This window comes from Falco cherrug, chromosome 13 (genome assembly GCF_023634085.1).
Source record: "Falco cherrug isolate bFalChe1 chromosome 13, bFalChe1.pri, whole genome shotgun sequence".
In the NCBI taxonomy this organism is placed as follows: Eukaryota; Metazoa; Chordata; class Aves; order Falconiformes; family Falconidae; genus Falco; species Falco cherrug.
The window spans coordinates 25,027,501-25,043,467 of record NC_073709.1 but is presented as its reverse complement, the minus strand read 5'-3'; the positions used below and the strand labels follow the sequence as shown (position 1 = coordinate 25,043,467).

At 38.9% G+C, this 15,967-nt stretch overlaps 1 protein-coding gene across 1 annotated transcript in view; it reads left to right on the top strand.

Annotated features, from left to right (window-relative positions):
- PTPN14 (protein tyrosine phosphatase non-receptor type 14) overlaps window positions 1-15,967 on the top strand; it is a 119,024-nt gene that overhangs the window by 77,605 nt on the left and 25,452 nt on the right. The window contains exons 6-12 of the mRNA XM_005441903.3: window positions 2,824-2,894; window positions 4,673-4,760; window positions 7,203-7,291; window positions 8,899-8,986; window positions 9,717-9,799; window positions 12,130-12,187; window positions 15,582-15,660. Coding sequence (XP_005441960.2) covers window positions 2,824-2,894; window positions 4,673-4,760; window positions 7,203-7,291; window positions 8,899-8,986; window positions 9,717-9,799; window positions 12,130-12,187; window positions 15,582-15,660 — 556 coding nt within the window. The remainder of the gene's footprint in view (window positions 1-2,823; window positions 2,895-4,672; window positions 4,761-7,202; window positions 7,292-8,898; window positions 8,987-9,716; window positions 9,800-12,129; window positions 12,188-15,581; window positions 15,661-15,967) is intronic.

The window sequence follows — 15,967 nt, the reverse complement described above, 5'->3', positions numbered from 1 at the left end:
TTATCCCCTTCTTTTGTGGTCTTTTATGAGTAATTTCTCCATGCCTCAGAGATGGCTTTGTTGATAACAGAGTAAAAGCACCAGTGCCTGAATAGTGGAAATAAACTTTGCTCCCCAAAACCTTCAATATACTTGCTTGCATCTGAATGAATAGATGCTATGGAAATTTAGCCTTTTTCACTTCCTTAAGCCTTTACTAGGAATAGGTGTCAATAAAAAAAAATGTACTACTTTGAATCAAAAAAGAATTTGCAGCAATTTAAAAAGGTGTTTACTAGCAGTACTGTAGTATTAGTACCATGACATAACAAGAGGATATGAGGGCTGCTCATATGCTAAGTGTTGTGTCACAGGAAAAATCATGCAGCCTTTCCTCAAGAGAATGTGAATTTACATCAACTGACTATTAGACTGAAGCGAAGCATGAATCGAGTCTTCTCCAAATGTTCTCCAGGGACTGTGATGTACATTTGTTTTACGTTTACATTGGAAACCAGCAAATAACTTGAGTGCTGAGGGAGGTGGTTTAGGTCACTAATGACTCTGATCACAAATGCCAAGCACTTGCAGTCCATGACATTGAACTTCTCTGGGAGGATGGATTAGAGGTGGGGAAAAAAAGCCTGCTGAGGTTAAGGCTGGCTTTATCTTAGATGAACAAGTCCATCAGCATGTGTGTTGAGTGTACACTTCATAAAATGTAAAAGATTGTGGAATTCTGGCTAACTGGAAAAAAAAAAATGGAAGTGGGGTGGGATTCCCATGCCCTGAGTGTAGCTGCCTAGAAGTTAAGGCATCTGGTTTCCCTCTGCAATTAGTGGAGCGGTAGAGGGAGAATGATTCATCTCACTGTGATTTGAGGGCTTGAGAAAGGCACTTCCAGAAGCTTTTCATGCCATTTACTGGTGCTCTTATTACAGGAACTGCAGTGGATAGTCCATTTTCCAGTCCAAAAAGCTGACAGGTCTTGAAGTGAAAGTGCAATTTTGAGCTGGTAGACAGAGTTCAATACCAGCTGAAAAAGAGAGTCAGCAGGAAGAAGGGGAATTAATAAATGCATAGAGATCTGAATATGCCTTGTGTAGCTAGAATGTGGCTTCGATATTGACCTTTCACCAAGAAACTTCTGTTAGCCCAACTAGTGGAGCAGGATTTCTTTGGTAGGCCACCTTTATCTATTGATAAGTAATTGATGATCCTGTGTATAGACGATGCTTTACGAATTTGTGTATGATAGCCTAAGTGGGAAAGAAGATGGCTGCAAATGCAGACGGCGAGAGACATGTGTTGTCAAGCTCTTGCTTTGTAAATTGCTGAACTCATGCGAAGTTCTTTCAAAAATACTGATATAATTTTTCTATTCAGGAAAAAAACAGGAGGGTTTAGGCCTCTGGAGGAGCTTTCAGGTGGTTAATTTATATGTGGTTCAGCAGTTTACTTTTTGGGTTCAACTCCTAGAACCCCCAATTTTGAGTCAGCTGCCTACATGGTGGCATGGTCAGCTCTCTTCCGTTTTGCTTGCACTCACTTTGTGGTATCTTGCCTTTCATCCATGCTACTATTTAACAAGATCAGCAAAGTGTCTGCTTCCTACAGTCTTCAGAAGCCTACTCTTAAATCAACTGTTTCTCTAGACATTTCTTTAACTACTTGTTTCTGCTTTTATGGGGAGGAGTGGGTAACGTAATAGTAAATATTTCACTGCAAGTTCAGTGACAGTTGCGAAGTGCTGCAGATATAAACTAGTCCTGAAGTAAGTGGGAGGCTTTGAGTGAATCTCAGGCATAGAAAGAGCCTCCAACAAGAACGTTGCTATAAATTCATTAGTGAAGTGAGCTTGTGGATGAGGGAGGGGCAGCTATATTTGTACTGTTTGATCTTGTGAGGCTACAATCTGTGTCAAATGGCATTTCTTCAGCAGCAAAAAGAACAAAGTTATGTACACAGTACACCCCACAGGTGTGTAGCTGTGCATAGGCATGTACCATGCCATTTTTCATTAGCACACTTTCACATTTTTTTGTGGCAGAAGCAAATATCAGAGGGAGGGCCCCATTGAGCAAGAAACAGGCAGTGTATTTGAGTACATTACATGCAGCCTTAAGGCTTTTAAAATAAAAATAAGAACTTTGAGGTTTTGCAAGAAAGTTTTTTCAGCTTCCTTTTTTTTTCGCCTTGAATTTACAAGCAGACTTCCTTTATTAACTTGCTCCCAATTATTTCAGAATTGTTTCTACCACATATTATTAAATTTGCAGAAGATAAAAGTCTCTGCTCAGAAATGTGTTGTAAGCATAAAGTACGTTTTATTGCATATTTGATGAGGTAGCAGAACTTCCAATCCCTTTTAACATGGGAAAGGGAGCACTTGTAGGTTGCAGGACAGAAAATACCTATGACTTCATTTTTCATGGTCTACGCAGTGTTTTGGGTTGTTTTAAAAGTTATATATTGATTTGTAACCTTTCAAGTGTTTTTAAAGACTTGTTTGGTCCTTATCCAGGAAAAGATCACGTATCAGTGCTCTGTACTCTGTGCTCTACTGTAGAATGATAACCACCTTAGCCTTATTTTTAACAGTACCTTTTTACGATCCCCAAAGAAGATACATATATTAAAATTAAAAAAAAAAATCAGACTCTTATGTTCTCCTTGCACATTTTCAGCATCCCATGCTCTGAATTTCAGTGCAGTTTGGTGATAAGTTCTCTCTCTGTAACTTCCTGGAAGAGCATGAACATCTGCTGTCATAATTCCTTTCTTGTGTTGAGTTTTGTCTCTCTTTGGATGTCTAGTTTTCAGTGCTACTTCATATTCTTACAGGATTGGACCCAGGATGAAGCTGTCTTGGAGGAGCTGACTCAAAAGGTTGCTCAGGAGCACCGAACTCACAGGTGAGCTTGACGTGTTGAGGTTTGGATATTCTTTAATTTTTTTTTTCATTGTCATTGTCCTTCTAGTACTTCCCTTCCTCCTCATGCTTTTGTGGCAGGGGTGAGCTAGCCTATCTTAATTTTGTTACTGTGCTAGGTCTCACTGGATTGTTAATTAGTCTATTACAAAAGATTACCTGCCTCCTGTGAACACAAAATGGCTGAGGAGCTTAATCCTAAATAAACGAGCATTTGCACCATAAAGCTTAATGAGCATGTGTAATACTATTTACGATACGTAGTAGACTCCTTTCTTGGTTTCATTTAAATCCTGATGGTAAAAGCCCCTGTGACTTGATTGGGGGTGGTCCAAGGGTTTTCTCTCATTCAGGAGACAGGGACACACACACACTCTTCATATAATGGAAATGAGAATAGCAGGAGCTGGGTTTTAAGTCTTGTTGTGGAAAAGATACAACATGGTGTTACTAGTTAATGAGCTAGGGTGTATATCTATTAGTGCTTCAGTACAAATGCCTTCTTTGTAAGCAAGCTTCTTTCACGTCATCTAGGTGTTTTGGTGGTGGAAGTATTCAAATGTCTAGAGTGCTGTTATTAGAAAAATGGCAGTGCCTGTATGTCATTGGAAATAATCTTTTGTGCTATGTTGTGAATTTGCATTTAAAGTTTTATTACGTGAAATGCAAAAGGAATATTATGTGAAGGGTGCAGCACTCCCCATTACATGACAGAAAATGGTAGTCAAGGGGTAAATGCCAATCTCGGAGTGTAAGATGATTCTCAGTCCGAGTTTCAATGCAAGCCTGGGGCTTTGATGCAACCAAAGGATTAGTTTCCAGGCTGGCCATGAACAGGCATGGTTCTGTTCTCTCTCTGCCACGGACTGCTTGTGTGATCTTGGTTAACTCACGGACTTGAAAGGAAAGATTTCCCTCCCCTGCTGTGCTCTTTGGTGCTATTTCTGCAACACAAAGAGCAAATACTTATCCTCACTTCAGCAGGTAGATCACATTGCACCTCCTTTCTCTCCCTCTTTCTCCCAAGTATTCGTTCAGTTCCTATATTTCTGTTTGTAAGCTGTGGTAAGGAGGAGCAAAGAGGAGAAACATTAATAGTGGCCTTCTTTTGGAGCAACCTGCAATCTATTCTGACCTGCTTTTGAGAACTGAAATCTGTCTGAATTCCTGAGCTGTGACAGGAGCATGTGTAGACACGTGTGTAAAAGTTTTTTTCAGCTGGTTTATTCTCTATTATGAAAGAGAGTCTGCTCAACATTTGGATTTAGTGCCTGTGGTTTTGAACAGCCAACTTGAAAATGTCCTCCCTTTTAAGTCATTTTAAGAAGCTTCAGTGGACTTGTATACTATTTATGCAAATAGTATAGCTCTGCAAAGTGTAGTATGCAAAATGTAGGACCCATATGGCTCAAACTGGCCATCCAAAACTAGACAAAACCTGATGCAATGGCCTGATGTTTTAATAAAGCCTGGAAAACATTTGAAGTGTACAGAGGAAACTGAGTAATAGGATCAGTTCAGTTTGTTCCTCCTTTAATTTGAACTGTGCTTTGTACCTTACCTTAGCAACATTTAGTGAAATTCTTCCCCTTGCTGATTATGATCCTAATGTTGAAATTTAGTTTTGTATTGTGCATTTCTAGGCAGCATCTCCAAAGTGTCTTCTAAAGTAGTTTGTGAATCTCCTATTTTTTCATTAGTATTTTTTGTGTATATATATATTTTTGAACCTTTTGCTGCCTTTTGTTACTCTAATTGCAGTGGTATTACAGCAGCAGAGGCTGAGCTAATGTACATCAATGAAGTGGAACGCCTTGATGGTTTTGGACAGGAAATTTTCCCTGTGAAGGTATGTTAGTGTATGTTATAAAGGAACCTCTGAATCAAATGATGCAGAAGTCTGCAGTCACCTTTGGAACATGTGCAAGATGTGTTTGGCCAAAAGGGACAGGACTTGTTTCACTGTTCTGGAGGGTGAAATGACTGCTGGTAGTTCGAATGGACACTGCGGCGTGAGGGTGTCTTAGGCCTGCGGTGTTACTTTTCCATGAAAATCCTTTTCACAGAAGAGGTTGCTGTGTGCTAGCGCCCGCTCACTGGGCAAGAAGAGATGCTCTTTGCTTTTCTTTGGGTGCTTTCTGAGGGTGAGTGACTAGGGCAAGTGAACCTCAGCTTTGGTCTTCTTTAGCAGGATAGGAAGACAAGACCTTTTCATGTGTTTCTCAGTTGCTATTTACCAGGCATTAACTTTGCTTTTCCTTAGTTTCCTGTATGTGCACACAGGTCCTTCACACATTTAAAACTGAGGGAGGGTTTCAAGGTTTATTTTGCATTTGTAGTTGCTTTCCCTTTGCTGGAAGCCCCTTTCTGCCATGGATGGTCTGTCTGGCCTTATGGAGCACATGCCACCGTGATAAAGTTGTGCTGAGAAACTGAAAACTGCTGTTGCCAACATGACTTGTTTCTCTTTGCTAACCAGCCCAGCCGCTGTAAGTGGTGGACTGCTACCAGGTTTTCTCCTAGTTGAAGATTAAGTGGAATTTTAAACCAAATCAAACAAACAAAACACCACACTAAACAAAAAACCCTTTCTGCTGAAATCAACATTGACCCTTTGGCCAGTCTCAACATTGGCCTGAATGGCAGGAACCAAAAAGCAAAAAACTTTGTACCCAACAACAAAAATGATGGAATGTTTATTGCCAATGAATGAAATCAATGTTTTCCTCAAATTAATTCATATTAAATGCTACATGCTGCTGCAAAGCATTTCTGTGTTGGAATAATCATTAGATATTATTGCATGTCAGTAAGATAAATATGAACAGTGGACTGGGTGCTTAGCAAAATTGCAGGAAGGTGTTACCCTTGTATCAAAGAGCTGGCCTTGCAGGCAAGTAGAACTACATTCAAAGAGAAAAAGGGAAAGATTTCTCTCCTGTTACTATTAGAAAATGCTATTAGAAATACATTTTTCTTTCTATATAGATATTTGTGTGTATACACACAGATGTATTTATATGTGTACAAATACATACATTTTTCCCCAACATTTTCCCAATATTTTTGCCTTTTAAAGCTGCCTCTGGAACAAGGCAGAGGAATGTGTTGTCCTCTAATCAGACTAAACTGAAGACTATCAGCTGTAGGACCTCTACTGACTTGTAGTGTATGTGGAAGAACGCTGGCATATGTGTAGGCTGGAGCTTGAAAATTGGCATCCATCATTTGTTTGCAAAAGGCCTAACACTTAGTAGTTAGAAACAGGTGCAGATATTCCATTGCTGCCTTCCAGGGATCAAGTATAGCAAGGCCAGGAGAACAGCTCCAATCTGATCTCTTAAAATGCAGGGGCGCCTGACAGTTTCTAGACTTTGCTTATGTGTAGTCCATTAACTTCTCTCATATCCTTTCTTCTAGCAACTCTTTTTAACCACACTCCTTGTATTAGCATGATTTTCATTTACTGCTTTAAAGTGTGGATCAAGTATTATATATGCAGCTGAGGGGGAGCTGGTTTTGTTGATAAATGTAGAAAACCCTCTGTCCACAGCATTAAGCTTCTGTAGCCCAAAAAAAAAAAAAAAAGCATTGTGAAGAAAACCACTGATTGCAAAATGGAACAGGAGCCCACAAGGAGACATGGATAGGCACAAAATAATAGAACTTCTGAAAAACAATGCAGTAACGGTGGACATTGTGGTGCATGCAGATGCATATTTAACCCAATAGCTGAAAACCAATGGAGGCTGTGTCTGTACAGAGATGCAAGTACTTTTTAGGGTGACATGCTGTGAACTTCTGCCTGGACTACTTAAAGGAGACGTGAAGAGTATAGCTTTTGAGAGGGATTCCATCTCCAGGTGTGGTTTTCTGAAATCTCTACATGTTTTAACAGATAACTGGAGAAATACTATGAATGTGAAAGAGAACTATTGCTTTTGGTAGTCATGCTACAAGCCATACTACACTCTAGATAGCTATAATAACAGTGGTAGGGAATGGGGGGTATTATACAATGAGTGCCAGTTTGTGCTGTGCGTGATAAAGAACCTTGGGCTTGTTTAGCCTTTGTCTGTTGTCACTAATCAACGGAACGAATCTAGTTAAGGACTAACTGCTTTGAAATAATGAACATCGGGGTCTGATCAAGCAGCAATATGTAGGTTAGTCAAGGGTTAGTCCTGCCTTCATCCTGAAAAGGGCTTCTCTTCGGTAGTTCAGCATGCATTCATATGCATGTATTGGCCAGTTTCTTTATTAAACTAGATATATTATCCTTTCTTTGCAGGATAATCATGGAAATGACACACGCCTTGGTATTTTCTTCATGGGTATCTTCATAAAAAACAGAATTGGAAGGACAACTGTGATTTATAGGTAAAAACTAGGGTCTTCTGCATTGAAAGCTACTTGCTTTTGAGAGCTCCATGTGTGGGTTTTTTTCCTTACTTACATATGTGACTTCAACAGTGCCAATCCTCTAACTAAGGAGTAGTCACATCACTGTTTTCAGGATTGGCCTCTTGGCCATAAGGGATGTGATAAAGAACAAGTTCTGATGTCTGTGAATGGGTTTGATGGCCAGAAAGATGTAGTTGTCTGTCATGTATCTTATTCTACTTACAAGGCTTTGATCCCTTTTCTTTTCTTGCCTTTATGTCTGCTTCTTTGATGCTTCTGAATGCAAATCTGTTAAACCTCACAGCTGGCAGCCTAGGCACTTGATATTTCTGAAAATCTGATTGCCATATTTAAGTACCCCACTTAAAAAAAGCTGAATTTTCTCATTCTGTAATTTTGAAAAGCCTGGCTGTGTCACTTGTTTATTTGTTCTGATGTTTGTTTTGGTTATTAAGAATCACTTAAACCTTTCCATTAACTTTTTGTGGGTTTTGTGACTTCTTATGAAAGCTTGTTCTGTATGAAAATGTTGCTAGAAATCTCCATGATTCCAGGGAGGCTAGGGTTTCACCTATTCTTCTTGGCTACTGTTCTGGTGGGTATTTCAGTTATTGTTGTTGTTTTAACTTGAGGTGGATTTTTACTAGTTCCTGTTATTAGAAAATGAACATTCGTGCAGCCAAAAAAATATGGTTTATGAGCTGCACTAATTTTTAGTCTGTAGCTAAATTTTGTATCAGACTTAAGCTGGATTGTTGGCTTTTTTTGCCTTAAAAGGGCTTTCAGTGGTCATCTTCAAAAATGTTAGGGCTCCTTTTTTCACACAGCTGATGTTTTGCATATCTAATTTTGAGAAGAAACGAGCTAATTTTTTAAGTGTGCCAGGTGACAAAATCAAGAAGTTTACATGTAGAAATGATAGTCGGTGCTGGGATCCTTACTCTTTGGAAACATGCACTTCAAACATCCTGCCATGACATGAAGAGGAATGCATGCTGCAAACAGAACAAACAAGTCCTTTCCATCCCCATGGATTGCATGCAATGTACGCAAATGTCTGTCAGCTATTTGTAAGAAGATTATAACTCTGATCTTGGGTAACCTGACAATTACTTGGAAAAAAAAAAGATTGCAAACATAAAACCAGAGTATTAACATGGTATGCATAGCCTACATAACCATGTTGTCAACTTAACCTTCTTTAAGAATTGGCACTGGAGGAAAGTTGGAAACAGCATTTGGAGAAGAACGGCAGTATTTTTTTTAAAAAAAAGCTAAAGCAGTTAGAAAATGCCACAATTCTGTAAAATGTTTATCATTAATGTATTTTCAATGTATTTCTATGGTGAGTCTTCAAATTGGTGTTTTTATAAACTCTCCTGCTTTGGGTTAAGGTCTGAATATCTGTTTCTTCTTTAATCAGAGCATAACTTCCTTATTTTTCTGACCATGTCTCTTCACCAAACAGCTACTGAAAAGCTTTCCCATAAAATGAGACTAATGTTGACTAAGGGATTCTTAATATGTTTGTGAAATGTTTGAATGTGTGTGTTGGCAAACTACTGCATTTTTTTACTCTACAGGTGGAATGACATTGGGAATATAGCACATAACAAGTCTTCAATTGTTCTAGAGTTGATCAACAAAGAAGAGAATGTGCTCTTTCACACAGTAAGAAAAAGATCTAATCAGTGTGATCAAGAAAGCTACTCATATAAAAAATAAACCTTTAAAATTCCACTTTGGAAAAGTGGCTCACTCACCATAAGGACCACGCCTCCCTGCCCCTCAAGTTCATGTTTTACTTTATGCAGAGAGTGAAATTAACTTCATGTAGCCATCAATATTTGTGTTCTCTTCCAAGCATCCCGAAGTATACTATGCTGGGAAGTTTGCAAAAACATGAAGCGCTTGTTGGATGAAACATCCACAGTGCCTCACTATCTTTCACGCTGGCATAAATATAGCAGCATAAGCAGTTGTAGAAACTGGGCATAAGCTATCATGTGTGCACATACTGGAACTCAGAGGGCTGCATTGCTGTTCTGCACTGTTTAAAATCTCCACATCTCCCTGAACCAAGGCCAGTATAGAAACTGGACCAGCAAGCTTGAGCCATTTTTTTTTTTTTTTTTTGGTGGTTGTCCCTCGTCCCCTCCTACTGTGACTTAGCAGTGAAGTGGCAGCATGTAAAGGCATGCCACTATATTTCAGTAATTCAATGCCTTGAATGTTCTTGAGGGCACTAGACATGTTCTTGGCAGCCAGATTCTGTACATGATGGACCTTACCAAGTGTTACTGCAACTGGATTTTTAAAACTCTTCTTTGTTACTTCTTGGAAAGAATAACAAAATGAATGATTACTTTTTTTTTTTCCTATTTTTTTCTTGTGTTTAAAGGATGATCTTGAAAATGCCAAATATATTTCACGTCTGTTTGCAGCAAGACACAAGTTTTACAAACAGAATAAAATCTGCACAGAGTGAGTACTCTTTCTTCAGAATTGTATTCTAACACCCTGCTTTGGAATTGATCTGAGTTTTGGCACGTCTGGTTTTGTTTGTTTTTTCTAGTCACTTGTGTCAGTTCTTTGCCCCTTTCCCTTTTTTTCTTTTTTTTTTTTAACCCCCAGCAAGAAAAAGCAATTGAGAATTAAATTTCAATCTAAGCCTTGTGAGGCTTTTGATGCTCCCCAAGCAGAGCCAAATCTGAAAGAGAGTCTTGAATTGAAGCCCTTGGTCTCTGCCGTTCATAACCCAGAGTATTAGTATAAACTGGAGTGAAAGGTGACGTATGTTAACATGCCAAAATGTGAACTGCAGTAGCAGATGCGCTAGCAGCCAAGGGTGGTGAAAAACACAGGTTGTCAACTTCTAATTTGGGCAGTATAATTTATCTGCTGCTTACGTGTGCCAAACAAGGGAGGACACCTGGGAAAGTTAATCTGCATAGCCATACTAGCACAATGCCGCAGAGACTGTAAATCTGAACCTAAAGTCTCCTTTAGGCTCTTACTTTGAGCACCTAGTGAGGATTGGCCTTTAGCTAGTCCTCTCACAGGTGGATTCATTCTAACTGAAGGAGGAATTTGTGAGGCTTTAGTTCTAAGTCAAAAGTCTGTTTCTTAGTTGAGGATGTTTCATTTATGCCAGCACACAGCAGTTTTAGTTTGACATAAATTTGACTTTCAGAAGTTTAGAATTTTGAGAAACTTTCGTGATGTGCTGGGTTTGTAGAGCAATGAAAACATGACTTCCTTGCAAAACTTACCGGCTTAGCTGGAAAGATATGAAGTCTCATCTCTATCAACAGCTCTAGTTAAGGCTGGACATCCCATCTGTTCAGCTGGGTGATGCCATCTGTTGGAAAATAAAGCCAAAATTATGAAGGGAAGATTGGAAGGTCTACCTGTCTAATATTATGTATACACACATTATATTAACACACGGTGAGTTAGGGTATTGGAGAGACCAGTGAGGTGAACTGTGTAGACTGATCTTTCAACTTACAGAAAAGAAGTGTTAATTAGATTTCAGGTGGCTCTTACAGTTCTTGGGAGGTGAGTGAAAGACCAGAAAAGACATTTTTTAGCAGCATATAATGCATTTCCGTAGTCCAATCCTAAATTTAATTTTAGTGGTTTCAGAGGAATTGAGTTCAAAGGAAGCTCCTGATTGTTTCCCATGTGATAGTCAAGAAAGAAAACAAAATACCATGGTCTGTCGTTCTGGAGTATTTCTCCTTTGAAGCTGTATATTGGGGTCAACAGAGAAGGACTGTTCTGTTACTGTTCCTAATCCAGACTGCAGGAGCAGTAGCTTTTGATCATGTTTATTTCTAAACACTGAGCCGTAAGTTTGTGGGTACCATGAACCAGGTGTATGCAGCGGCTTCATATACAACTTAGAAATATTTGGACTGATAAAGACAGGGGACACCATGAGGTCACCAAGTGAAAGAACAAGTTTCTATGTATTTTTGCCATTAGAACTGCTCTCCTTACCGCAGTTTCATGTGGTATCAGCTTCTGCATTAGAGCCACAGACATTGATGACAGGATATGCCAAGGTGTGTTTTCTAGCCAAATAATTTTCCTGCCCTCTGTGTTAAAATGATAGTTGTTTGTTTTCCCGTGTGCATTTCCTCTAATCACACATAACATCATTCACCAGATCAGAAACTCTAAGAGGACAAATTCCACCTTTCCTCTCTTCACGTAAGCACTATATTTCTGCCTCCTTCAACTTGTTTCTTTCCCTTCCTCTTTATTTTTTCTTTTCTTCACGCCCCCTCCCCGGCCCCACACACTCCTTGTTCCTTCTACTGCACCTGGCTACTCTAACGTTGTATGTGGCTCTGCTAGCATTATCTAACCAGTTGCAACCCCCCCTCCCCCCGCTCCCCTCCTCCCGATCTGTGTGTGTTGCTTTGGAGTGATTTGCTATGAATTTCAGAAAATTCTCATTGTTTTAATGTTCACCTTAAGTCACCTGAGACTGTGCCTGTGTGCCATGTTCAGTTTTTATTGCTTAAGAGACTTGTTGGATTCATTTTTAAACCAGAGTTTTTCTTTCTTGTGTTTCCAAGTAAGCCAAATAGGATAATGAACAGAAGGCATGTATATTTTAGAACTGGAACACTTCCTGTGTTTAGAGAACAACCTGAATTATTTTCATTTATTTATATTTTTTTAATCTCATTAATGAGCAGTACTTACAGATTCTTCATCTCTTGTTTTTTCCCCATTCATTCTTGAATCAGAATTGAAATATTGTAGTTTCTAGTATTTCTTTTTTACTTTCTCTTCCACAGACAATCAAGTTCTCCTCCCCCTATACGGCGACGGCCCACTTGGAGTAGGTCATCCTTGGTATGTGCCTCAATGAGGTCTTTAAGAACGTCTATACCATTTCTAATGGGATGGGGCATTGTGTAAGATGGAATACTTTCTAAATTTCATATAAGCGCATTAACTTATTTCTTGTAGGGAATATGATTGGAATGAATTTAAAGGGTGTGGCTGCCCAGGCTGATTAATTTAACTGGATAATATCACCATTGAGTATTAAAAGTTACAGTCTTCAAGGCATTATATTTTTATTTGCCCTGCAGAAACTGAGCATCTTTTCTAATGGATTGAGGTTATTTCAATATGTAGTGAAAATAATCCTCTAGAAAGAATTGGAAGTGTCTTGTGCTGTATACATCAAGACCTAGTCATTATATAATTTTACAGCTTCTCATTTCCCGTTTCTTCCATTCCTCATGGGTTTGTATAAAGTCTGCTTACAATTTACCAACTCCTTGGGTTAAGAGGCTATTTTTGTGTGAAGCTACTGTGATTTTAACTAAAACTGTTATAAGCAGTACAGTATTGTGATTCAGAGCTGTTTTTTTAAAAAACTGTATTTGTTTCTATTTAGCTGATCTCCATAAACACTATAAGCCTGACCAAACTGAGCAACTTTTTTCTGAGATCTTTACAAAAAAGTCCGAGTCTTTTTTTTTTTTTTTTTTTTTTTTTTGTTTCTTTTTCCACACACTCCCCCCCCCCCCCATCAGTTCTAAGGACACTATTATGGATCCAGTTTTAACATCTAGTATGTCAGTAATTCAGAATCTGTTAAATTAGAGTAGCAACAGCACTGCTGATTCCTTAGAAGGCAATAGTGTCTACATGCAGGTTGCCAGTTTTCGTGTGTGATATAGGTTATACCTGCTTTGTAGACCTTCCCAGAGTGATAACTCCATTAGCCTATTGCTGCATGGCAGAAGGCTAATGTGGGCTGGCATGTTTTCTTAACATATCCCCACAGTGTGGCTACAGCTTGTGAAAATGCTCCAAAATTAGGTTTAAGCAGATAGTGATATTAGGATAGCTTTATCTTTGCAGGTTTCAGCACAGGCTATTTTTCTGTGTCCGTATATATGGTCCATTAGATCTAAAAGTTGCATGTTGTGTTTCCCAGCTGTTGGCAGGAAAGCTGTTGTAGCTGGCTTCAGATTTCTTTGTCCTTTCATTCTTAGCATGTTTCTAAGGTGTCATGATGCAATTCACAGGCTGTGTATTACACTCTCTGAGGCATATTTACAGTATTTTTGGTATCTGCTAGTTTGGTCCCTAGGGATGACTATGAAAAATGGAAGGTGAAGAAATGAAATGTGGTTTGCATTCTTATGCTATGACCTCAAATATATCACAAGTGGAATAAAAAAACCAACCCTGCATTCTCTATTAGATACAAGAAATGGAAATCTACTTTTTCAAAGGAAAAACACATCCTGCTGCCTCTTTGTTTTGAACATTTGCATGTAACAAGTCTTTAAAAAAACCCAAAGTCTCAGGAACATCAAGAGGGGGGGAAATGTGTGCTTATCAAATAAAAAGTGAGCTGCTAACCGTTCGCATTGAACTTTCAACTGCTTTTTTCATAAATGTTTTGTTAACCTGTTGGAACAGTTCTCTCGGGGGGGGGGGGGGCGGGAAATGCCCTCCTGACTGTTGTCTGCACTGTACATACCTTTATACACCTACCTATTCATTTGTCTTGTATGGTAATAAATCAGTAGTCATAAATGGGAAGTGAAGGGGAATCTCTGGGTTGAGGCTCTGCCACTTCACTGAGGACCATGTTCGTTACTTTCAGATTAAGACCCTTTGTATGGTTTTGGCATCATGGTGAATCTGTATTTTATTAACTATTACTTTAAAGCCATTTTATGCTGGGGTTTTTTTCTGTCAGGCCACCCAATGATGCTGGTTTTCCAGCAAAAACTCCTCAGAGTAGGAGATCTTAATATGATGGTTTAAATAGCTGATTTTAAAAAACAAAACAAACAAAAAAACCCAAATCCAAGTGATCCTTAATTTGGATATTGACGTTTTTGTAGACCTTAAGCTTTTCCTGTTTCATCAGAAGAGGCAGATGGACCTTAAAAAAAATTAAAAAAAAAAATAAATCCCTAGTTTCTTGCAGATACCTTCGATAACACCTATCAAAAAGAAAACTGTCTGCTCCAGATCTGTGCGCTCCCAGCAGAAGTCACTTCTCCTTCCTTGCATTTTTCCTCTGCCCCCCAATTTGGTAAACTTTCCAACATCTCGGTTTGTTCCAGACTAAGCTCTGCTACCCATGTTGTCAGCGCAGGCTCCTTTGCCCAGATTGTTCAGTGGGAGCAGGGTTTATACCATTGGAAGTAATTGTTGTAGCAGAAATTGTTCCTGTCATCTTCCAGCTCTGGCTTAACACAGCCATTTTGTATACGAAAACTCATGTGTGCGCTCAGTTTCTTTGATTCTCATTCCTTCTTCCCATTTACATAGAAAATGTAAATTTAACCCTTTCCCCATCCCCTTTTCAGTAGCTAACTTGCGTGGTGCTCGTTTTGTTCATGTGCATGCAAAGGTAAATTCTTTGGTGTTTCTTTCTTGCCTTGGGCATCCACAGTATTCCTTAATAGTTTGAACTACTTGAATCAGCCTAGATGAAAAGCCCTTATTCTGCTGTTAAGGATGATCTATTAATGAGAAAAGAGCGTCTTCCTTCTCTTTCTGCCTATTTCGTATATCAGAGTATATTTTCATAAACTTCGCTCAGTGACACCAGGCAGGGCATTACAGTGCAGGTGGTAAAATTCGATTGCAAAATGTATTGGTTTACCAGTGGACAAAGCTGGTGAATATGGCATCAGCTGTGATTTATTTTGCTGGAGATGATCCTGCTGAATTGCCCCATGATACTTGTGTTAAAAAGCTTGTTGCAGTGCAGATTGTTGGAGGAAGGTTCCAATTCATTATCTGGGGAATCTGATGTTCATGCAATTTGCAGAGTTATTTTAAGTCCATATGTGCTCCTATTGCTTGTATCACAGTGTTCTAGGTCCTTGAATTTGTTCCATCTCCTGCTTTTGTCCCGATTGCATGATTGTTTTGTTTTGTTTTAATTCTTCAAGGGCAAGGGCTTTTAATAAACTTTTGAAAAGTTCTAAGCGAACTGGGAGTCTGGATGTTGTTGTCTGAAGTGGTTGAGGTTAAGGGAGTATTAACTGGTCAGCTTTGGGCTCTGTAACAAAATTTAGCAAACAATTTACAAAATGTTATTCTCTGTTCTTTAAAGAAATAACAAACCATGGTTCTTTAGCTGGGTAAGAAAGAGCATTAATCAGTGGAAAGGACACAGAACATTTTTCCTGTTTCAGCTGCAAGAATTATAGCAAATGAAGTTCCTAATGCTTTTTTTTCTCCCCTTGTGCTTTTATTTCAGCCAAGACAACATCCTTTTATACTGCCTCCTATGCATGTCCCGTGCGGCGAACACTACACTGAAACACATAATTCACAAGGTACTTAGAGCATATATTTTTCCTTTAATGGACTTCAATTTTATGTGTATGCAAAGAAGCTCCTAACCCTTAAGTCTAGATTTCCTCTAGAAATGGTCAAATGGGAGCTGCTGCTAGAAGAGAGCTAGCAGTTTTATAGTTAATGTTGCAGTAAGTCTTCTGTTTAAAGTCCAATTTCAGTTTTCAAATTTCTCTAAAATGTCTGTGCATGATTATATGGACCTTAAACTCGGTATTCCAGTTCAGTGAGCTGAAAAAATAATTTCTAAATGAAGTATGATGGCTGTACTCAAAGGCAGTGCCAGCT